At 40.5% G+C, this 26,180-nt stretch overlaps 1 protein-coding gene across 1 annotated transcript in view; it reads left to right on the forward strand.

Annotated features, from left to right (window-relative positions):
* LOC134081818 (uncharacterized) overlaps window positions 1-24,382 on the forward strand; it is an 83,729-nt gene extending 59,347 nt beyond the window's left edge. The window contains 5 exon segments of the mRNA XM_062537587.1: window positions 796-1,962; window positions 2,047-2,550; window positions 2,632-2,696; window positions 12,690-14,584; window positions 23,341-24,382. Coding sequence (XP_062393571.1) covers window positions 796-1,962; window positions 2,047-2,550; window positions 2,632-2,696; window positions 12,690-14,584; window positions 23,341-24,382 — 4,673 coding nt within the window.
* The last annotated feature ends 1,798 nt before the right edge of the window (window positions 24,383-26,180 follow it).

Below are 26,180 nucleotides of genomic sequence, written 5' to 3' on the forward strand. Positions count from 1 at the left end.
CTCCTTTGTTCAGTGTATGAAAGTGCATATATGGCCACGCCCACTTGATGCTCTATCATTCTAATTTGCATCATAAAGGCTCCTGTCACTGATTGGATGAACCCGGTGGGCCAGAGAGAAGAGGCAGCATATAAACACCACCTAGTGGAGTCAGATTTCTGAACTCACCTGTTCAAAGGTAGGCACTGGGACACTCTCAACACATACACTAGATCTGTGTTCAACTACTACTATATTGAATTTCTTTATTTGCAGTTGTCTGCTATTTAATCTTTATTACTGTAGTTGTAAGTTACAAATGTGATTCAAATGTAATAATTGGCTGGATTTGTTTCACAGCACAGAACTAGAGTCTGAAATGTCAGGATTTACTGGACCTACACTGCTGCCTGTGCCAGTGAAGGAGATAAAAGAAGAGTTTGATGATTTCCTTCAAGAGTATCTGTCTACAGTTCAGAAGGAAAACCCTGGAGAGGATCATGTGTGCAAGACTGAAACAAACATGTCAGACATCATGGACATTAAAGAGGAGGAAGAGGCTGATGTAAGAGGGCATGGTCAGAAATACTCTTCTCCTACTGGTAAGATACTCATTAGTGTTTTGGCTACTGGAACTACTGGAACTATTGAAGCAAAAATCAAACATAATAATAGTAATGTGTTTAAAAAAGTTTTATTGTCTTTCTTTAGCAAATCATCAAGAAATCAACACAGATAAGATGAGATGTGCTGGGGAGATGGAAGGTCATCATAGCAAACATGGAAAGAGCTTTCATAAGAGGAATCACCTGAAGTCACACCAGACCATCCACACAGGAGAAAAGCCATATCAGCGCACTACATGTGGGAAGAGTTTCAAGACAAAGGTGAAGGTCACCATCCATCAGCGCACACATACTGGAGAAAAGCCATATCAGTGCACTGACTGTGGAAACACTTTTAGACGTAGATATAGCCTCAAGACACACCAGAGGATCCATACTGGTGAAGAGCCATATCAGTGCACTACATGTGGGAAGAGATTCAGGGAGAGCAGTTCTCTTACTAAACATAAGCGCACACATACAGGAGAAAAGCCATATCAGTGCACTACATGTGGGAAAAGTTTCAGGACTAAGAGAGAGGTCACCTTTCATCAGCACACACATACAGGAGAAAAACCATATCAGTGCACTGACTGTGGGAAGGGTTTTAGTCAAATGAGCAATCTCAAGAAACACCAGAGGATTCATACTGGAGAAAAGCCATATCAGTGCACTACATGTGGGAAGAGTTTCAGGACTAAGATAGAGGTCACCTTACATCAGCACACACATACAGGAGAAAAGCCATATCAGTGCAATACATGTGGGAAGAGTTTCAATACTAAGAGAGAGGTCACCATCCATCAGCGCACACATACTGGAGAAAAGCCATATCAGTGCACTGACTGTGGAAAGGTTTTTAGTCAAACATCTAGCCTAAAGGCACACCAGACCATCCACGCAGGAGATAAGCCATATCAGTGCACTGACTGTGGAAACACTTTTAGACGTAGATCTAGCCTCAAGACACACCAGAGGATCCATACTGGTGAAAAGCCATATCAGTGCACTACATGTGGGAAGAGATTCAGGGAGAGCGGTTCTCTTACTAAACATCAGCGCACACATACAGGAGAAAAGCCATATCAGTGCACTGACTGCGGAAAGGGTTTCAGTCAAATGAGCAGTCTCAAGACACACCAGATGACCCACACAGGAGAAAAGCCATATCAGTGCACTGACTGCGGAAAGAGTTTTAGTCAAATGAGCAGTCTCAAGGCACACGAGAGTATCCATACAGGAGAAAAGCCATATCAGCGCACTACATGTGGGAAAAGTTTCAGGACTAAGAGAGAGGTGACCATCCATCAGCGCACACATACAGGAGAAAAAACATATCAGTGCACTGACTGCGGAAAGGGTTTTAGTCAAATGAGCAGTCTCAAGGCACACCAGAGTATCCATACAGGACAAAAGCCATATCGGTGCATTACATGTGAGAAAAGTTTCAGGACTAAGAGAGAGGTGACCATCCATCAGCGCACACATACAGGAGAAAAGCCATATCAGTGCACTGACTGCGGAAAGGGTTTCAGTCAAATGAGCAGTCTCAAGACACACCAGAGTATCCATACAGGAGAAAAGCCATATCGGTGCATTACATGTCGGAAAAGTTTCAGGACTAAGAGAGAGGTGACCATCCATCAGCGCACACATACAGGAGAAAAACCATATCAGTGCACTGACTGTGGGAAGGGTTTTAGTCAAATGAGCAGTCTCAAGGCACACCAGAGTATCCACACTGGAGAAAAGCCATATCAGTGCACTACATGTGGGAAAAGTTTCAGGACTAAGATAGAGGTCACCTTCCATCAGCACACACATACAGGAGAAAAGCCATATCAGTGCACTGACTGTGGAAAGGGTTTTAGTCAAATGAGCAGTCTCAAGAGACACCAGAGTATCCATACAGGAAAAAAGCCATATCAGTGCACTGACTGTGGAAAGGCTTTTACTTTAATGAGCAGTCTCAAGAGACACCAGAGTATCCATACAGGGAAAAAGCCATAGTGCAAAACATGTGGGAAAAGTTTCAGGACTAAGACAGAGGTCACTGTCCATCAGCGCACACATACAAAAGATAAGCCATATCAGTGCACTGACTGTGGAAAGGTTTTTACTTTAATGAGCTATCTCAAGAAACACCAGATGATCCATAGATTTTAGGACCCATCAGAATGACACATTAAATGATGAATTGACTAAAAGGTTTGCAGATGTATAACAGTTCAGGGTTTACTGATGAGTCACAGTTCAGGGTTTACTGATGAGTCACAGTTCAGGGTTTGCTGCATGAAACAGATCTCAGGATTTACCAGAGGGCACACGTATGCAATTAAGAGAAACTCACCATTTGATCTTAAAATGAAAATTATATTTTTTTCTAGAATTCATCAGAAATGATTGGAAAATCATAATGTTTTTGCTGTTGGACAATAAACTGAATGAACGCAAAATCAGAAGATAAATGACAGCAGACATCCTGGAATAAACTACAACGCTCATGTCAGATTAACTTTCATCATGAAAGTTGCTTTGATAATAACTGAGTTTACCATTGTATATTAATGTCTTGAATACGTTCAACACTGCATGCATGTCCATGACAAGGTATCTCACCATGTTTTTTTTTTTTTTAATAAACTTTGTTTTATCTGAAATGGCATTTTGCATAGAAACATTTTTTAAAAGCGATTACTCACAAGATATCACTCACATACAAACACAAAATAGCAATTTTGGTGTTTTCAGTGTGGAAGAAATTAATATATTTCTACATCACAAACTGCAAAAGAACTATAATAGAGTGGTTTTATCATTCATTTTAAAATAAATGTACCCTTACAAAGGGTTTATGAATGCTTTGTAAGGAGCTCATTAATGACAAGAACACTTTTGTAATCAGTGGCAGTCGGTCTGCATCCTTTGAGGTAACTTGATCCATGTCCCCATGACGACCATCAAATGTGTAAACTATGATCAGGAACTTCCTTCCCCTAATTTCACAGTTAGATTTGAATCTAACCAAATGTTCTCCTATTTTTTTGTTCTTCTTTTTTAGGGAGGGGGGGGGGGGCATTAAAGCAGCTTGCTTAGGGCACTGATATGGCCAGCATTACTGTAGATGTAGGAAGAAGAAAGTGTAATTCTGATTTTTTGAAACATAAAAAGCACAAGTGTGTGCACAGCAGATTGAGTAACCTTGTCATTGGTATTCTAGCTGTCTGGGATCAATAGTAAGCACTTTGCAGGCCTACACAGTAATAGGTGTTAGCTACTATTGTGTTCTGGCCCCTGTGCTGAATTGCCTATTCCCTACCCACTGCAAACTGTGAGGGTTTTGGAATGTTAACTACACTGACAAAGGATTATGGGAAATAATTCCATATGTAGTAGCACCATTCACACATCTGATGGTCCTCAGGTGGGCATGACCAGAACTCTACCTGCAGGAATCAAACAAAGGAGCGTAGGTGGGGGTGGAGATGGTCTTCAGGTGGGCATGACCGGAGCTTCACACAGGAGGGCAGGTGGAGGTGGACATGACCAGAGCTTCACACAGGAGGGCAGGTGGAGGTGGAGATGGTGTTCAGGTGGACATGACCAGAGCTTCACACAGGAGGGCAGGTGGGGGTGGGGGTGGGGTGGTCACAAGTAAACACAGTTTATATACCTCTACAATCTCAGAAGTAGAATTTATTAGAGATGCACCGATTGCAATTTTTTGGCCGAATCCGATTTTTCATAGAATTTGACCGGCCGATTCAGATTTTAGCTGATTCCGATTTCATTTCTTCTAACCACTTGTCAGCACACACAAATAGTTATTTTCTATATTTTCTTAATACAACATGTTAATATAGAAATGTAATCAACTTATCAATGGCTGGTAAAAAAAAAATGGAATAGACAGATTCTTCTTCAAGTCCTCTTCAGCTGCAGTATTTCCAGTGTGGGACATTAATATCACACACTAGGCTACTAGGCCTAATTGAAATGCACTGTGGGAACACCTATGTTTTTCTTCTCACATCCAATATCCAACTGTAGATATCTTCAGAATATGCTACTGATAAGTGTAGCTGGATAATTTTGTATACATAGGTGCTACATAGGCTTGAGATGTTGGAAAATTGCAAAAAAAAACCCCTAATTTTGAGAAAACAGCCTTGAAACACAGCCATATGCAATTCTCAGTCTACACTCTTCTTGGAACTTTCGCGATTGCTTGCGGATACAAAGGAAGTGTCCATATTTGGATGCCATAATGTCATGCAGGAGAAACACAGCTTTCCAACGACACCACACATGATATGTTTTGTATCACGGTCGCGGTAGACAAAAGGTAATGAAATTAAGCCTCTAAATGTGAAAATCGGACTTTGTTGTTGTAGTAGTGCGAAAGAATACATTCTAAGGTGGCAAACCGGAGCAAAATGTTTATTCCTGCCGTGTCTCGTCTTAAGTGCAGTATAACTACTCCTAGACTATGTCGCTGCTTGTTGACAGCGTGTGTGGTTCAGCTGTGGGCACGCAATTAGTGGCAAAGACGGGCGGAGATGAGCGCTGTAACCTGAAGTGACAGCTTAGTAAATTCCACGCAATATGGCAAAGCACAGCGTTCGCTGCATAGAAAAACTCAGTATAAGAGCTTTATCCAGCCCTGACTGTTGGCCTTTGCTAGCTTCATCAAACTTGGCTAACTCAGCTAAGTGATGTTGTTACAAGTCCGTACGTGTGCATTTGACCGGCATAAAATCGGCATTTCTCAGACTGACCGGCCGGTCGCCGGTCATGGCCGATCACGTGAAAATCGGCCGATTCCGGTCACCAGCCGATCGATCGGTGCATCTCTAGAATTTATCCACCTCTACAATCTCAGAAGTAGAGTTTATCCACATCATATTAGAGTTTATTCACCTCTGAAATAGCGGAGACAGAGTTTATCCACCTCAACAATCTCAGAAATAGAGTTAATTCACCTCAAATTAGAGTTCATCCAACTTTTACTAGATTATCCACCTTTTATTTTAGTTTATCCACCTCTAAAATTTCAGAAACAGAGTTCAACCAATATTAATTTCTCCCCCCTTTCAAAAAGTTTATTTAACAACTGCAAATTTTAACATTACACAATCACACTGTATTATCTACATTCACAATATGTACGCTCATCAACACAGGAACCACTTAATACGTGGTCTTCTTATAAACATTGAAGGATAACCTCCACTTTACCTCAGAAATCCAATACCACATGGCACTGTCCACTTTACCGAGGTCACAGAATTCATAGTTTACCCACCTTTTATTGTACCACTACAGCACTGCATGTAAATAATTCTCAATGAAGTAATGACACAAGAGTTCATAAACATTCAACACATTTTGATTTGCTGGGATGTATGATTTCATGATGGGGTAATCTTCTTCTGATCTGGTCTTCACCACATTACCCATAAGGGGCTTTGTATTAAACGCCTGGAAGGAAACACTACAGAAAATATGACACTCTACACTGATCACAACAGGAAATATCACCAACATTTAGAATCCAGATTAGAATCAACACCCAGAAAACACAGTCCAGATATCAGAGTATCAGGTAAAGGCCATTCAGGAGACCAAGACCTCGTGTAATAACTTTACTTTGTGACAAAGCAGGATTGCAATACTGTGGGATACTGTGCAATATTGAAAAGTAATTACAGCAGCTTTCTTTGTTCAGTACCCTACCCCCACTCTGTGTAAATTACCAATCTGTCCTCTTTTGGGGAGTGTTAATTACCCATCTGCCCTCCTTTGTGGTGTACTAATTACCCCACTTACCCTCCTTTGTTCAGTGTCTGAAAGTGCACATATGGCCACGCCCGCTTGATGCCCTATCATTCTAATTTACATCATAAAGGCTCCTGTCACTGATTGGATGAACCCAGTGGGCCAGAGAGAAGAGGCAGCATATAAACACCACCTAGTGGAGTCAGATTTCTGAACTCACCTGCTCAAAGGTAGGCACTGGGACAATCTCAACACATACACTAGATCTGTGTTCAACTACTACTATATTGAATTTCTTTATTTGCAGTTGTCTGCTATTTAATCTTCATTACTGTAGTTGTAAGTTACAAATGTGATTCAAATGTAATAATTGGCTGGATTTGTTTCACAGCACAGAACTAGAGTCTGAAATGTCAGGATTTACTGGGCCTACACTGCTGCCTGTGCCAGTGAAGGAGATAAAAGAAGAAGAGTTTGATGATTTCCTTCAAGAGTATCTGTCTACAGTTCAGAAAGAAAACCCTGGAGAGGATCATGTGTGCAAGACTGAAACAAACATGTCAGACATCATGGACATTAAAGAGGAGGAAGAGGCTGATGTAAGAGGGCATTAGGCCGCGAGCTAGATAGGCCTACCGTGCACCCCCCCCCACCTCCCAACAAAACCATACTTTTTTGAAAGGTCTGGGTGTGTAGAATATGAATCTGAATGTTAACATTGAAAATTTTGGGATGCACTACCTGTTTTAGCCCTGAGAATAGGGAAACCCTAAAAACCGATTATAAGCGATTCTAACACATCAGATGGTCCTAGTCAATCAGAACAGCTTTTAAGTGACCTATTACACACTCAAACTTCACATATGAAGACTTAGGTCAAATGTCTACCATGCTGCTTATTGGTAGGTGTCTTAAATTAACACACGTAAAGCCTTATATTGATATAATGAGCCAATTTCATGTATAGGCCACAAAGTAGATATGACTACCATACACCGCCTACCCCCTTTTCTAACAAAATCATGCTTTTGTGAAAGGTTTGGATGTGTAAAATATGAATTTAAATGTTAACATTGAACATTTTGGGTTGCACTACCTGTTTTAGCCCTATGAATAGGGAAACTCTAAAAACCGATTATAAGCGATTCTAACACATCAATATGGTCCTAGTCAATCAGAACAGCTTTTAAGTGACCTATTACACACTCAAACTTCACATATGAAGACTTAGGTCAAATATCTACCATGCTGATTATTGGTAGGTGTCTTAAATTAATATAGGAAAAGCCTTATATTGATATAATGAGCCCATTTCATGTATAGGCCACAAAGTAGATACACCTATATACACCCCCCAAACCCCCTTTCTAAGAAAACCATGCTTTTTAAAAAAGGTTTGGATGTGTAAAATATGAAACTGAATGTTAACATTGAACATTTTGGGTTGTACTACCTGTTTTAGCCCTGTGAATAGTGAAACCCTAAAAAACGATTTCAAGCGATTTTAACACAGAGATTATCACAGTCAATCAGAACAGCTTTTAGATGACCTATTACACACTCAAACTTCACATAATGAAGTCAAATATCTACTATGCTGCATATTGGTAGGTGTCTAAAATTAACATAGCTAAGGCCTTATATTGATATAGGGAGGTAATTGTATAGGCCACAACCTAGATACGCCTAACATACACCCCCAACCCCCTCTCCTAATAAAATTCTGCTTTTTAGAAAAGTTTCAGTCTGTAGAAGATGAATCTGAATGTTAACATTGAACATGTTGGGTTGCACTATTTGTTTTCACCCTGAATAGGGGAAAAAAAATATTTTAAGCGATTTTAACAGAGGTTGTTCTAGTCAACCAGAACAGCTTTTAGATGATCCATTACACACTCAAATTTCACATAATTCCGCACTAATATGATGACTTAGGTGAAAGAACACCCTATACTGCTTCTTGGTAAGTGACTACATTTAATATAGTTAAGGCCTTGGGCCCTATTTTCATGATGCAAAACCTGGCAGAAAGCGTGTAATAATAACAACGCAAAGCTTATTCCTATCGTAGAGTTTTTCGCCATGCGCGTCTCTTTTATTGAGCAATGTGCCAAGGGGTGTGGGAATTAATGACTTAAGAACGGGTCTGGCACATTATCTAAGAATCATTATCTTACATCAACTAAAACGCATTGCACTACTGACCAAGGGAAACCTGGTCAGAAATCAGTGGCGAGTTGTTATTATTTTAAGAGTGCATTATCAACAATGATACGGGCGCTGATTGTTAAGTTGCGCTGCTTGCTCTTAAAGGGAATGACCGATGACACTTGCATTAGTTTAAAGGATGTTTTGCCCGAAAAACACACCCATTACTGAATAAGAAACATAGGAATGTCTTGTTGTGCCATTCGTTATCCATTTGATAATGAAAACACTCCCAATGTGGACAGGACAGCCTACTAAATTTAAATAAACTTTAAATAAGTGACCATGAAGTGTCGCAGCCCCTTATGTTGATTTCATGAGCCCATTTCATACCCAGCATGCACATACACACACAATGACTATACACGAACTATGTACATACAGCATGGAAAAGAACCATACAGCATGCACACACAAAAATGTGCAATACAGCATGCATGCATACAGACACACAATAACTACACTGAACAAAATGATAAACACACCACTTTCACAACATTTCTCTCAAATATTGTTCACAACTCTGTGTTAGTGAGCACTTCTTTTTTGCCAATATAATCCATTCACCTCACAGGTGTGGCATATCAAGATGTTGATTAGACAGCATGATTATTGCACAGGTGTGCCTAAGCCTGGCTACAATGAAATAGCCTGGCACGCCCTCCCAGTGACGCAACGCCTTCAGGCTTTTGCTGCTGGTCTGGTCAACTGCTCATTGAGAAGGATTTCTGAGTTCCCGAAATCTGCGGAACTGCCCCCTTTGGTCGAGAACCAATCAACTTTGAGCAGCTCCAACGGCTCTGGGTAGAGGCGTGTTCAAGGCAGAGGAAAGAGTGTTGTTATTGGTTTAAACTCGGCAAACCGCTTTCTGACATCTACCAGTAGCAAATCGAGGCACTTAAAGGAGGCGGGTCAACCAGCGCTTGCAAGAAACCATGTTAGCACAGGCTGTTGGTCAGACTAAAGTCTCGCAGAGCCTTTGAAAGTCGATGGTAATCAGGCTAACAATGAAAGGCCACTATAAAATATGCAGTTTCACAGTATTGTCTTCACATACAGTGATTTTGCCTTTTGACACCGATGTTCTAGGCATGTCAATAATTCCTCTGCATAGAGTTGATCAGGTTGTTGATTGTGGCCTGTGGAATGTTGGTCCACTCCTCTTCAACTCCTCTTGCAAAGTTGCTGGATATTGGCAGGACCTGGAGCATGCTGTTGTATATGCCGACCCAGAGCATCCCAAACATGCTCAATGGGGGTGACATGATTGGTGAGTATGCTGGCCATGCAAGAACTGGGATGTTTTCAGCTTCCAGGAATTGTGTACAGATCCTTGCAACATGGGGCTGTGCATCATCATTCATGCTGCAACATGAGGTGATGGTGGTGGATGAGATGCTATGGATGGATGCCATCAATAAAATGCACCTATGTTCGTTGTCCATAACACACGTCTGCCCATCCCATAAAGCCATACATGCTGTCTGCCATCAGTCCTGTACAGTGAAAACCGGGATTCATCTGTGAAGAGAACACATCTCCAAAGTGCCAGACGCCTTCGAATGTGAGCATTTGCCCACTCCAGTCAGTTACGATGACAAACTGCAGTCAGGTTGAGACCCCATAAGGATGACGAGCATGCAGATGAGCTTCCCTGACACGGCTTGACACTTTGTGCAGAACCGATTGTTGCAGCAGCTGTTTGGGTGGTGGGTCTCAGATGATCTTGGAGGTGAAGATGCTAGATGTAGAGGTCCTGGGCTGGTGTGGTTACACATGGTCTACTGTTGTTGTGAGGCTGGTTGGATACAGTACTACCAAATTCTCTGAAATGCCTTTGGAGACGGCTTATGGTAGAGAAATGAGCATTCCTGCAGTCAGAGGGAGCAGTCAACTGTATAGGCTCCCTTGAAGCTTGCAACATCTGTGGTATTGTGCTGTGTGATGGAACTACACATTTTAGAGTGGTCTTTTATTGTGAGCCTGCCAACCTAAGGCACACCTGACATCTTACAGTAATAGGCCACACCTATGAGGTGGATGGATTATATTGGCAAAGGAGAAGTGCTCACTAGCACAGATTTATGAACAATATTTGAGTGAATTAGGCCTTTTGTGTATAAAGTCTTAGCTCTTTGAGTTCAGCTCATTATAAATGGGGGCATAAAACAAAAGTATTACTTTTATAAGTTTGTTCGGTGTAGTTACAGTGTCTGTTTACATGCTGTAGTTCATTGTGTGTGTGTGTGTGTATGTGTGTGTGTGTGTGTGTGTGTGTGAGAGAGAATGCTATATACAGTAGTTCTCTTGTATTAAGTTATTGTGCATTTGTGCCTACCATACACCCCCAACCCCAAAGCAGAGGGATTGGGGGTGTATGGTAGGCGTATCTAGATTGTGGCCTATGAAATTAGCTCCCTATATCAATATAAGGCCTTAGCTATGTTAATTTTAGACACCTACCAATATGCAGCATGGTAGATATTTGACCCAAGTCTTCATATGTGAACTTTGAGTCTGTAACAGGTATTCTAAAAGCTGCTCTGATTGACTAGGACCATCTTGATGTGTTAGAATCGCTTATAATCGGTTTTTAGGGTTTCCCTTTTCATAGGGCTAAAACAGGTAGTGCAACCCAAAATGTTCAATATTAACATTCATATTCATATTTTACACATCCAAACCTTTCACAAAAGCATGATTTTGTTAGAAAAGGGGGTAGGGGGTGTATGGTAGTCGTATCTACTTTGTTGCCTATACATGAAATGGGCTCATTATATCAATATAAGGCTTTGCCTATATTAATTTAAGACACCTATCATTAAGCAGCATGATAGATATTTGATCAAAGTCTTCATATGTGAAGTTTGAGTGTGTAATAGGTCACTTAAAAGCTGTTCTGATTGACTAGGACCATCTTGATGTGTTAGAATCGCTTATAATCGGTTTTTAGGGTTTCCCTATTCATAGGGCTAAAACAGGTAGTGCAACCCAAAATGTTCAATGTTAACATTCATATTCATATTTTACACATCCAAACCTTTCACAAAAGCATGATTTTGTTAGAAAAGGGGGTAGGGGGTGTATGGTAGTCGTATCTACTTTGTGGCCTATACATGAAATTGGCTCATTATATCAATATAAGGCTTTGCCTATATTAATTTAAGACACCTATCATTAAGCAGCATGATAGATATTTGATCAAAGTCTTCATATGTGAAGTTTGAGTGTGTAATAGGTCACTTAAAAGCTGTTCTGATTGACTAGGACCATCTTGATGTGTTAGAATCGCTTATAATCGGTTTTTAGGGTTTCCCTATTCATAGGGCTAAAACAGGTAGTGCAACCCAAAATGTTCAATGTTAACATTCATATTCATATTTTACACATCCAAACCTTTCACAAAAGCATGATTTTGTTAGAAAAGGGGGTAGGGGGTGTATGGTAGTCGTATCTACTTTGTGGCCTATACATGAAATTGGCTCATTATATCAATATAAGGCTTTGCCAATGCTAATTTAAGACACCTACCAATAATCAGCATGGTAGACATTTGACCTAAGTCTTCATATGTGAAGTTTGAGTGTGTAATAGGTCACTTAAAAGCTGTTCTGATTGACTAGGACCATCTTGATGTGTTAGAATCGCTTATAATCGGTTTTTAGGGTTTCCCTATTCTCAGGGCTAAAACAGGTAGTGCATCCCAAAATTTTCAATGTTAACATTCAGATTCATATTCTACACACCCAGACCTTTCAAAAAAGTATGGTTTTGTTGGGAGGTGGGGGGGGTGCACGGTAGGCCTATCTAGCTCGCGGCCTACATGGTCAGAAAGACTCTTCTCCTACTGGTAAGATACTCATTAGTGTTTTGGCTACTGGAACTACTGGAATTATTGAAGCAAAATCAAACATAATAATAGTAATGTGTTTAAAAAAGTTTTATTGTCTTTCTTTAGCAAATCATCAAGAAATCAACACAGATAAGATGAGATGTGCTGGGGAGATGGAAGGTCATCATAGCAAACATGGAAAGAGCTTTCATAAGAGGAATCACCTGAAGTCACACCAGACCATCCACACAGGAGAAAAGCCATATCAGCGCACTACATGTGGGAAGAGTTTCAAGACAAAGGTGAAGGTCACCATTCATCAGCGCACACATACTGGAGAAAAGCCATATCAGTGCACTGATTGTGGAAACACTTTTAGACGTAGATATAGCCTCAAGACACACCAGAGGATCCATACTGGTGAAGAGCCATATCAGTGCACTACATGTGGGAAGAGATTCAGGGAGAGCAGTTCTCTTACTAAACATAAGCGCACACATACAGGAGAAAAGCCATATCAGTGCACTTCATGTGGGAAAAGTTTCAGGACTAAGAGAGAGGTCACCTTTCATCAGCACACACATACAGGAGAAAAACCATATCAGTGCACTGACTGTGGGAAGGGTTTTAGTCAAATGAGCAATCTCAAGAAACACCAGAGGATTCATACTGGAGAAAAGCCATATCAGTGCACAACATGTGGGAAGAGTTTCAGGACTAAGATAGAGGTCACCTTACATCAGCACACACATACAGGAGAAAAACCATATCAGTGCACTACATGTGGGAAGAGTTTCAATACTAAGAGAGAGGTCACCATCCATCAGCGCACACATACTGGAGAAAAGCCATATCAGTGCACTGACTGTGGAAAGGTTTTTAGTCAAACATCTAGCCTAAAGGCACACCGCACCATCCACGCAGGAGATAAGCCATATCAGTGCAGTGACTGTGGAAACACTTTTAGACGTAGATCTAGCCTCAAGACACACCAGAGGATCCATACTGGTGAAAAGCCATATCAGTGCACTACATGTGGGAAGAGATTCAGGGAGAGCGGTTCTCTTACTAAACATCAGCGCACACATACAGGAGAAAAGCCATATCAGTGCACTGACTGCGGAAAGGGTTTCAGTCAAATGAGCAGTCTCAAGACACACCAGATGACCCACACAGGAGAAAAGCCATATCAGTGCACTGACTGCGGAAAGAGTTTTAGTCAAATGAGCAGTCTCAAGGCACACGAGAGTATCCATACAGGAGAAAAGCCATATCAGCGCACTACATGTGGGAAAAGTTTCAGGACTAAGAGAGAGGTGACCATCCATCAGCGCACACATACAGGAGAAAAAACATATCAGTGCACTGACTGCGGAAAGGGTTTTAGTCAAATGAGCAGTCTCAAGGCACACCAGAGTATCCATACAGGACAAAAGCCATATCGGTGCATTACATGTGAGAAAAGTTTCAGGACTAAGAGAGAGGTGACCATCCATCAGCGCACACATACAGGAGAAAAGCCATATCAGTGCACTGACTGCGGAAAGGGTTTCAGTCAAATGAGCAGTCTCAAGACACACCAGAGTATCCATACAGGAGAAAAGCCATATCGGTGCATTACATGTGGGAAAAGTTTCAGGACTAAGAGAGAGGTGACCATCCATCAGCGCACACATACAGGAGAAAAACCATATCAGTGCACTGACTGTGGGAAGGGTTTTAGTCAAATGAGCAGTCTCAAGGCACACCAGAGTATCCACACTGGAGAAAAGCCATATCAGTGCACTACATGTGGGAAAAGTTTCAGGACTAAGATAGAGGTCACCTTTCATCAGCACACACATACAGGAGAAAAGCCATATCAGTGCACTGACTGTGGAAAGGGTTTTAGTCAAATGAGCAGTCTCAAGAGACACCAGAGTATCCATACAGGAAAAAAGCCATATCAGTGCACTGACTGTGGAAAGGCTTTTACTTTAATGAGCAGTCTCAAGAGACACCAGAGTATCCATACAGGGAAAAAGCCATAGTGCAAAACATGTGGGAAAAGTTTCAGGACTAAGACAGAGGAGGTCACTGTCCATCAGCGCACACATACAAAAGATAAGCCATATCAGTGCACTGACTGTGGAAAGGTTTTTACTTTAATGAGCTATCTCAAGAAACACCAGATGATCCATAGATTTTAGGACCCATCAGAATGACACATTAAATGATGAATTGACTAAAAGGTTTGCAGATGTATAACAGTTCAGGGTTTACTGATGAGTCACAGTTCAGGGTTTACTGATGAGTCACAGTTCAGGGTTTGCTGCATGAAACAGATCTCAGGATTTACCAGAGGGCACACGTATGCAATTAAGAGAAACTCACCATTTGATCTTAAAATGAAAATTATATTTTTTTCTAGAATTCATCAGAAATGATTGGAAAATCATAATGTTTTTGCTGTTGGACAATAAACTGAATGAACGCAAAATCAGAAGATAAATGACAGCAGACATCCTGGAATAAACTACAACGCTCATGTCAGATTAACTTTCATCATGAAAGTTGCTTTGATAATAACTGAGTTTACCATTGTATATTAATGTCTTGAATACGTTCAACACTGCATGCATGTCCATGACAAGGTATCTCACCATGTTTTTTTTTTTTTTTAATAAACTTTGTTTTATCTGAAATGGCATTTTGCATAGAAACATTTTTTAAAAGCGATTACTCACAAGATATCACTCACATACAAACACAAAATAGCAATTTTGGTGTTTTCAGTGTGGAAGAAATTAATATATTTCTACATCACAAACTGCAAAAGAACTATAATAGAGTGGTTTTATCATTCATTTTAAAATAAATGTACCCTTACAAAGGGTTTATGAATGCTTTGTAAGGAGCTCATTAATGACAAGAACACTTTTGTAATCAGTGGCAGTCGGTCTGCATCCTTTGAGGTAACTTGATCCATGTCCCCATGACGACCATCAAATGTGTAAACTATGATCAGGAACTTCCTTCCCCTAATTTCACAGTTAGATTTGAATCTAACCAAATGTTCTCCTATTTTTTTGTTCTTCTTTTTTAGGGAGGGGGGGGGCATTAAAGCAGCTTGCTTAGGGCACTGATATGGCCAGCATTACTGTAGATGTAGGAAGCAGAAAGTGTAATTCTGATTTTTTGAAACATAAAAAGCACAAGTGTGTGCACAGCAGAGTGAGTAACCTTGTCATTGGTATTCTAGCTGTCTGGGATCAATAGAAAGCACTTTGCAGGCCTACACAGTAATAGGTGTTAGCTACTATTGTGTTCTGGCCCCTGTGCTGAATTGCCTATTCCCTACCCACTGCAAACTGTGAGGGTTTTGGAATGTTAACTACACTGACAAAGGATTATGGGAAATAAATAAAAAGGAGCGTAGGTGGGGGTGGAGATGGTCTTCAGGTGGGCATGACCAGAGCTTCACACAGGAGGGCAGGTGGAGGTGGAGATGGTCTTCAGGTGGGCATTGACCAGAGCTTCACACAGGAGCGCAGGTGGGGGTGGAGATGGTCTTCAGGTGGGCATTGACCAGAGCTTCACACAGGAGGGCAGGTGGAGGTGGAGATGGTCTTCAGGTGGACATGACCAGAGCTTCACACAGGAGGGCAGGTGGAGGTGGAGATGGTCTTCAGGTGGACATGACCAGAGCTTCACACAGGAGGGCAGGTGGAGGTGGAGATGGTCTTCAGGTGGACATGACCAGAGCTTCACACAGGAGGGCAGGTGGAGGTGGAGATGGTGTTCAGGTGGACATGACCAGAGCTTCACACAGGAGGGCAGGTGGGGGTGGGGGTGGGGTGGTCACAAGTAAACACAGTTTATATACCTCTACAATCTCAGAAGTAGTTTATCCACCTCATATTAGTGTTTATCCACTTCTGAAATAGCTCAACCAACTTTAATATCTCCCCCTTTCAAAAGGTTTACTTAACAACTGCAACTTTTAACATTACACCATCACACTGTATTATCTACATTCAATATGTACAACTATCAATACTCTAGGAACCAGTTAATACCTGGTGTTGTTAGAAACATTGAAGACTCTGAATTCCTCAAATATATAAATAGTCATATAAATGTATTCCTAGAAACTAATGTTAACGTGGAATCCCAAGATAGACCAACTATAGATATTGTTTGGGACACCTTTAAAGTTTATATGAGAGGAATTATGATTGGGTATGCTGCAAAACATAAAGCGGGATTGGATAAAGAAATAGATAAAGTTAAGGATGAAATAAATAATTTGCAGAGAGCACACAAGGTCCAAAAAGACAATACAACACTGAATGATTTGCAGCTATTGAAATTAAAATGAGACTGTCTGCTGCATAAAAAGGCAAATGACTTAAAACAAAACTCTAGGAAACTGAATTATATTGCCGCAAATAAATCTGTCAGGCACCTGACTTCTATAATTAAAACAGTCCTGAAGAGACAACCCATAACGTTGAAAAGTGACACATCAGAAAATACTTTTCAAATTATTTTATGAGAACTTGTATACCTCAGAAATTGAAGATCAAAATCCTCTACCTTTTTTAAATTCAGTTCAATTGAAATGTCTGACCCCAGAGCAGAAAGAGGAACTTAGCAAGGACATTACAAGTTCTGAAATACAATCTGTGCTAAAGAAGATTCCACTGAAGAAGGCCCCAGGAATGGATGGCCTTCCAATTGAATTTTATGGTACATTTTGGAGCAAAATAGAAGGTTTCTTTACAGAAGTGGTAAATTCAGCCCAGAAGCTTAATAGTCTACCTCACACCATGTATCAAGCAATTATATCGGTTATACCAAAGCCAGGTAAAGTCTGTGAAAAAGCCTCTGACTACAGGCCAATTAGTCTGCTAAACTGCGACAAAAAAATAATTACAAAGGTTCTAAATGATCGTCTGGTACAGATATTACCGAGTATAATCCACTCAGACCAGGCTGGCTTTATCCAACACAGGAATTTAAGAACTAACTCTAGAACATGCATATCTTTAATGCAATATGCAAAGAAGTCAAATAAAGACCTGACAATAATGGCGATTGACGCAGAAAAAACCTTTGACAGACGAAGGGGAATGGGAGGTTGTTGGAAGGAGGGAGGAGTGGGAGGACTGGGGATGGGGTATGAGGGAAGCATGAAATGTAGGAGGGACATTAACTTAACTATCATTTTTTTTTCCCCTTCACTTCTCTCTCACGTGTTTAGAGAGGAGTTTAGAGTAAAAGTAAAAATATATGTGTATATATATATTTTTTTTTTCCCTCTGTAACTCAGTTTTTTTCAGTTGTTAAGTGCTGACCCTCTTGACTTCATAAAATAAAAAATAATTATAAAAAAAAAAAAAAAAAAGAAGAAAAGAAACATTGAAGTATAACCTCCACTTTACCTCAGAAATCCAAAACCGCATGGCACTGTCCACTTTACGGGGGTCACAGAATTCATAGTTTACCCACCTTTTATTTTACCACTACAGCACTGCATGTAAATAATTCTCAATGAAGCAATGATACAAGAGTTCATAAACATTCAACACATTTTGATTTGCTGGATTTATGATTTCATGATGGGGTAATCTTCTTCTGATCTGGTCTTCACCACATTACCCATAAGGGGCTTTGTATTAAATGCTTGGAAGGAAACACTGCAGAAATTATGACACTCTACTCTGATCACAACAGGAAATATCACCAACATTTAGAATCCTAAAATCAACACCCAGAAAACACAGTCCAGATATCAGAGTATCAGGTGAAGGCCATGAGACCAAGACCTCATTTAATAACTTGACTTGGTTACAGAGCAGGATTGCAATACTGTGGGATACTGTGCAATATTGAAAAGTAATTACAGCAGCTCTCTTTGTTCAGTACCCTACCCCCACCCTGTGTTAATGACCAATCTGTCCTCTTTTGTGGTGTCTTAATTACCCATCTGCCCTCCTTTGTGGTGTACTAATTACCCCACTTACCCTCCTTTGTTCAGTGTCAGAAAGTGCTGATATGGCCACGCCCACTTGATGCCCTATCATTCTAATTTACATCATAAAGGCTCCTGCAAAGATCATTAAGGGCGGAGCAAGATACTTCATGAGAAGCCACTTCCTGGAACCCGAATCGCAAGAGGGAGGGGGGCAAAATCCCCCTTTATGCAGAGCTGTTCCGCCTCTTTTCCATTGAAGTCGATGGACATGACACGCATGACACACCCCCTTTATGCAGAGGAAGTGATCCCCGTTTTGCGCCCATAGACATGAATTACGACGACGTATCTTGGCTCCGCCTTAATAGTCTAGGACCTGAGAGAGATTTGTATGCGCTTCATTTAGCGGAGAATATCTCAACTGTTCTTAACTAATATGACCCCACTGAACAACATGGGATGTGTGCCAAAATCTCTATCCGGGACGAAAGTCCTGAAAATGACCACCCTATTATCGCACTATTATCACACTACAGGTCAATGGGACTTTTTTCCCCTTTATAGATATCTTCATAAACTTCAACCAGATTAATCTTCATATTAAGAGAAATACTTTTTGTATTACACTTTTTCTAAAAAAATATGTATAAATATGCAAATGAGGTGATATCTCATTAAATATGCCTACTGTACATATACACTCTTGAAGCAACAGCTTTTCTGAAGTGATCACAATGTTCGCAATGACCATGTAGGGTAAGAATTCTGGTTTGATATTTCTAATTGTGTTTCTGTAGATGTTCAGTGTGGATGTTGTGTGTGTGTGTGTGTGTGTGTGTGTGTGTGTGTGTGTGAGGGATGTCCATGCTCCCTTCTGTTTCACATCCTGAAAGTTAATCATGGTGGTGAAGATTGCATCAAATGTTGTTGCGGGATAAGGAAGGATGGGGGTAAGAATTTTGGTGGTAGGATGAAAGTTTGCATTCACAATTGCACTTCTCACAGCTGTAAATCCAGGGACACTGTCCCTCTCATGCGTCACTTTTTTTGGGAAGCGATTGACCATCCACAGAAAATAGTCTGAATTTATTAACTTTGGCAGAGCTGTCAGTTGTTGTGGGAGAGGGGTCTCTTGACATATCTAAGACTTCTGATGCTGCAATAGTGGAGCTCTTTGTGTTTGGAGTAGGTTCTTTGGCCATTGCAATAGGGCCTGTTGACATTGGTGAGATATCTGTTGTCCTGGAATTGTGTATCACAGATACCACAGTGGTAGACTCTGTTGCTAAGGTAGAGAGTTCTGATGTTTGCTGATCAACAACTGTTGCTGGAGCTATCAGGTCCAATGTAGTAGAATTGGAGACAGTATCTGATACCTTATAGTCAGTGTGTATCTCCCCGCGCTCTTTAACTGGACCCATCCTGATAATCTGTTGGCAAAGGACTTTAGACCTAAGCTTTACTGTGGTCTGGCTCTGACTGTCAACAGACCTTGCAGAGATCTCACTTTCCGCTGATGGTTTCTCTACATTAATTGGAACATTTTGGAAGATTACAAGGATGGTATCATGTGTAGAGCCTGTTCCTGCCAGGGTGCTTTCATTGCGGTCAAAGTTATCCAATGCCCCATTAAATGGGTTTGTTGATTCTAGGACCGCAGGGAGAGGTACTCTGTTGTTACCTGCTGTGGTGATGATACGTTCAGCAAGGTCCACATCAATTCTCCTCAATGTGTTGTAGCTGACACATATTCCGTGATGGTTAAGAGCAGACACTAGCTCTTTTGATCTTGTCAGACTGTGCACTCCTTGAGCCACCATTACATGGAAAGGTGTTGGTTCCTTGCCATCGGTAAAGATGTGATGCAGAATTTGAAAGACTACATCTGTCTTCAGCTTAGAGGTCGTTTTTCCCTTAAAAATATAGGAGAAAAACTCCTGCCATCTTTGTGGTTGGTTCTTAATGAATATGTCATTGGACAGTTGGAGGTCTTGCGGTTCACAGAAGCTCTTCTGTAGTTCAAAGCTGTATTCATTCAACTCCTGTGCCAGCTCAGTTGCCACCTGTCTGACAGGTGAAACTCTCAGGGACTCTACCAAGACTTCTGGAGAACTATTGGTGGAAAATACCATCTGAGATGTTCGTTTGTTATGTGGGTATGTAAAGCAGACAGTGTCTCCATATAGCTCGATGATAAGCTGCTTTGTAGCTCGGTTTGACACTACTTGAGTTGAACCTTCATTGAGTCTGTCTCTGATGGAAGTCAGACTGTATGCAATTTTGCTCAAATCAAGCCCAAGAGCTAAACATTTAGCCTTCAATGAGTTATCTTCAGCTGTTATTGAATCCTCCTTTTCAAGGTTTTTCAGTATGTCCTCGATTTTGATATTATACTTATTGAAATAGTCTTTACGACAAGGGTCATGATATTGGATATCAGCCGCAAAAATATCATCTACCTCGCACATTACTGCTGTTTGGGTATACACATGATCCTTGAACAGCATTGCCGCATTTAGTAGTTTCCGAGCCATTGGTTTTTCACAGATTCTGAACAATTTGTGTATTTTCTTCTGTTTGACTGTTTTGCAATCTGAACCACAAAAGATACATACACTTTTAGTTGCACTGGTCTTAAATCTCAGGCTTCGTCGCTCAGTTGGATCATTAATAGGTCTCTGCTGTGATGGCTCAGATTGTTCTAATGGATGGGTTGTGCGATCAGACTTAGCCATATCCCTTTGAAATGTTCTGTAGCAGGATTTGGTGTGGTATTTAATGATATCTTGCTCTTGCACTGTCAGTTGAAAAACCCTAGCAGCTCGAGTGTCATTAATCTCTGTTTGTTTGGCAAGCGAAACAATAACACCCCTTCCAATTTCACCACTAGAGAGGTACTCAGATTGTTTCTTTTTCTGGCATAGGATGCACTCGTCAAGATTGATTGGTTTAGGTGTAGCTCAAGGAACAGTGAGAGGTACCTCATCCTGAAAATAAATAATTATGCTACTGTTAGGTAAGGTTGCTCAAAAAAGCTAGATTTTCTACCATAAAATATTTCCTACTGCAAACAAAAGTTGCCTTAAGCATGGCATGTTACTCTATTTTTTAACCCTCATAATCCACAGATAAATTCAAATGAATTCATTAAACCTTATCTTACCATGGTTCCTGCTGTAGCCCAGTCAATGAAGTATTATCTATGTGACACTGGATGGAGAAGTTGTTCTCTCACTCTCTCTTATTGTAAAATAAGGTTTCAAATATGAGAAATTGGTATGTACCAACTTATCTGTTATTTGGGAGGAATAACTTCATGACATGAAGGCACTGTAAATTCATCAACTTGTCTGAGACTATGTGTGCAGCCAGTTAGCTAACAAACTGTAGTTGGCTAGCTACAAGGCACACCAAATCAAATATACAACTGATACAAATTCATTATACTTTTTTAAATGCACAAAATCTCCTATGATAACAACACGCAATAAGTGTACACACCAACACAAAGAATAAAGAGTAGATTTCCTTACTTTCCTTGATCTCACAAGTCATCTTGCTTGACAGCCATATAGCCTACTCTGCTATGACCTCAGGTTACTATGCTGCCAAGTAAACTTGAAAAGAAAAAGTTGTGGTGATGACGTGATGACAGCAATATTTAGAACAGGTAGGAAATGTGAGCTTATAAAGTTTAGGTCAATAAATAACCGGCAATTCCTGTTTGTTGCTAGTGGTATGTAATTGGTAGACTGTTTTTTATCCATTTTCTTTATATTAGAATGCTTATACTCTTCTATGACCTTACAATCATGGTCATTTTTAACATTGTGATCACCTCAGTAAAGCTGTTGCTTCATGAGTGAATATACGCATATTTAATGAGATATCACCTCATTTGCATATTTAGAAATATTTTTTTAGAAAAAGTGTAATACAAAAAGTATTTCTCTTAATATGAAGATTAATCTGGTAGAAGTTTATGAAGATATCTATAAAGGAAAAAAAATGTCCCATTGACCTGTAGTGTGATAATAGTGCGATAATAGGGTGGTCATTTTCAGGACTTTCGTCCCGGATAGAGATTTTGGCACACATCCCATGTTATTCAGTGGGGTCATATTAGTTAAGAACAGTTGAGATATTCTCCGCTAAATGAAGCGCATACAAATCTCTCTCAGGTCCTTTATTATAAGGATCTTTGGCTCCTGTCACTGATTGGATGAACCCAGTGGGCCAGAGAGAAGAGGCAGCATATAAACACCACCTAGTGGAGTCAGATTTCTGAACTCACCTGTTCAAAGGTAGGAACTGGGACACTCTCAACACATACACTAGATCTGTGTTCAACTGCTATATTGCATTCCTTTATTTGCAGTTTAATATTTATTATTGTAGCTGTAAGTTACAAATGTGATTCACATGTTTGACTGGAATTTGTTTCACAGCACAGAACTAGAGTCTGAAATGTCAGGATTTACTGGACCTACACTGCTGCCTGTGCCAGTGAAGGAAATAAAAGAAGAAGAGTTTGATGATTTCCTTCAAGAGTATCTGTCTACAGTTCAGAAGGAAAATCCTGGAGCGGATCATGTGTGCAAGACTGAAACAAACATGTCAGACATCATGGACATTAAAGAGGAGGAAGAGGCTGATGTAAGAGAGCGTGGTCAGACAGACTCTTCTCCTACTGGTAAGATACTCATTAGTGTTTTGGCTACTGGAACTACTGGAATTATTGAAGCAAAAAACACGAATTACATTACTACTACTATTACTACAAATAATAATAATAATAATAATAATAATAATAATAATAATTTGTGTTTCAAAATGTTTTCTCGTCCTTCTTTTGCAAATCATCAAGAAATCAACACAGATGGGATGAGATGTGCTGGGGAGATGGAACATCATCGTAATAAACAAGGAAAGAGCTTTTGTAAGAGGAATCACCTGAAGGCACACCAGATCATCCAAACAGGAGAAAAGCCGTATCAGTGCAGTGTATGTGGAAAGAGTTTCAGTGACAGTTTGGGTCTCTCCATGCATCAGTTGACACATAATGGAGAAAAACTCCTCCAATGTCCTCTGTGTGGAAAGACTTTCAATAGGATGGGTCGTCTTGAGACTCACCAGAGGATCCATACTGGAGAAAAGCCGTATCAGTGCATTGACTGTGGAATGTCTTTTAGTCTTACATCTAGCCTCAAGAAACACCAGAGGATCCATACTGGAGAAAAGCCGTATCAGTGCATTGACTGTGGAATGTCTTTTAGTCAAACATCTAGCCTCAAGAGACACCAGAGGATCCATACTGGGGAAAATCCATATCAGTGTACTACATGTGGGAAGAGATTCAGGGACAACAATAATCTCATTAAACATCAGCTCACACATACAGGAGAAAAGCCATATCAGTGCACTACATGTGGGAAGAGTTTCATGACAAAGGCGAAGGTCACCATCCATCAGCGCACACATACAGGAGAAAAGCCATATCAGTGCACTGACTGTGGAAAGAGTTTTAGTCAAACATGTAGCCTCAAGGCACACCAAAGAATCCATACTGGGGAAAAACCATATCAGTGTGCTACATGTGGGAAGAGATTCAGGGAGAGCAGTAATCTCATTAAACATCAGCTCACACATACAGGAGAAAAGCCATATCCGTGCACTGACTGCGGAAAGGGTTTCAGTCAAATGAGCAGTCTCAAGAAACACCAGATTGTCCACACAGGAGAAAAGCCATATCAGTGCACTGACTGTGGAAAGACTTTTGGACGAATGAGCAGTCTCAAGACACACCAGATGATCCACACAGGAGAAAGGCCGTATCAGTGCACTGACTGCGGAAAGGGTTTCAGTCAAATGAGCAGTCTCAAGACACACCATATGACCCACACAGGAGAAAAGCCGTATCAGTACACTGACTATGGAAAGGCTTTTGGACAAATGAGCCATATCAAGGCACACCGGAATATCCATACAGGAGAAAAGCCATATCAGTGCACTGATTGCTGAAAGGGTTTCAGGACTAAGAGAGAGGTGACCATCCATCAGCGCACACATACAGGAGAAAAGCCATATCAGTGCACTGACTGTGGGAAGGGTTTTAGTCATAGCAAAAATCTCAAGAGACACCAGATGATCCATAAATCTTAGGACCCATCAGAAAGTGCACACTAGAGTGACACATTAGAAATGCTGAATTGATTAAAGGGTTTACTGATGAATCATAGTTCAGGGTTCACCAGAGGGCACACGTAAGCAATTAAGAGATGCTCACCATCTGATCTTAAAAATATATGTATATTGATATTTTCAAGAATTCATCAGAAATGATTGGAAAATCATCATCTTTTTGCTGTTTAACAATGAACTGAGTGAAGGCCAAATCAGAAGATAAATGACACCACAGATCCTGGATAAAATTTCAACTCTCATGCCAGATTAACTTCCATCATGAAAGTTGCTTAGTTTAGAAATGTTATTCTATCATTGTATATTAATGTCTTAAATATGTACAACACTGCATGACCATCTTAATGACAAGGTTTCTCACCATGTTTTATTTCAATTTATCCTTTGATGTGGGTCTGGCTCGTCGGGCTATGATTGAAGAATTTACTTTAAGATAAATGTACACTCACAAAGAGTTTATCTGAGTCCTTAGGAGAACAAGGCCAAAGCCCAACTTGCCTCAGAGCAGGTTAAGCTCCTTCCTCAAAGCTTTTCCTATTTGACATTTGTGTTATGTCTTCCATTTAAAGTCATGTAAGGCTACTTTATGCATTTGTGTTTGTATGTAAGTTTGTGTTTCTTAAATCAAACTTATAAAATAAAAGTATGACAACACGTGCATGTAAGACAGTGTGCGGATATGACTACGTTTATCCCCATATCCAGCACCTGTTGAAATTATATAGATTTTCAATTTCAATTTAATGTCGCTTATAGAGCGCCAATACATTACACATGTCTCAAGGCGCTTTACAGAGTGTTAGACATTCAAAGAGAGCCCATGAGTAACAGGGGCAAGGAAAAACTCCCTAGAATTGGAGATACATATAGGAAGAAACCTCAGACAGACCCACGACTCAAGGGCCCAACCCATCTGCCTTGGGTCAGTTACAGTACAGTCATTTGCAGTTTGAAAGTTACAATGACAATGAAAGTTCAAATAGTCCAGTGTAGGGAATAAATTGTCCAGATGTGTGTACATTCCTACACTGCAGCAAAATAAAATCATGACATTTTAGCCTTTAGTTTGTTATCTTTTAAAATAATCATCTGAGTAAGTTAATCAGGGGCGGAGTGGGACACAAAAATCCACCGGGAATATTCTGACCACACCGGCCCCCTACCAAACCAAAAAAATGCCACCACCACCACACATTCTTACATCTCTACCTTGCCCTCTCCTTGGGCCTGCTCCTCTCACTGCTCCTGCACCTCCTGCTGCACCTCTCACTGCTTCTCTCACTGTTCCTGCACCTCCTACACCTCTCACTGCACCTCTCACTGCGTGTGCTCTTCTCCCTGGGCCCCTTGTTCTTACTCTTCCTCATCCAGATATTATACAGTATACTGTGTGTCTTTTTCTGTTTCTGTTTCCAAAAACATCACCTCCTCCTTCAAATGGCAAGAGAGAAATTTTGAATTACATTAAACTTTAAATCAATTGAATAAGAAGTTGAATTAATTTGAAGTCATACATTACATTTACATTTGCCTGTTGTTCTCATTTTCAATGAGACTTAAAATTTCAGCCTCATGCAATTCCGTGCGCCACCATTTAATTCGAACACCTTTACTTCAA

This window comes from Sardina pilchardus, chromosome 1 (assembly GCF_963854185.1).
Source record: "Sardina pilchardus chromosome 1, fSarPil1.1, whole genome shotgun sequence".
NCBI classification, from domain to species: domain Eukaryota; kingdom Metazoa; phylum Chordata; class Actinopteri; order Clupeiformes; family Clupeidae; genus Sardina; species Sardina pilchardus.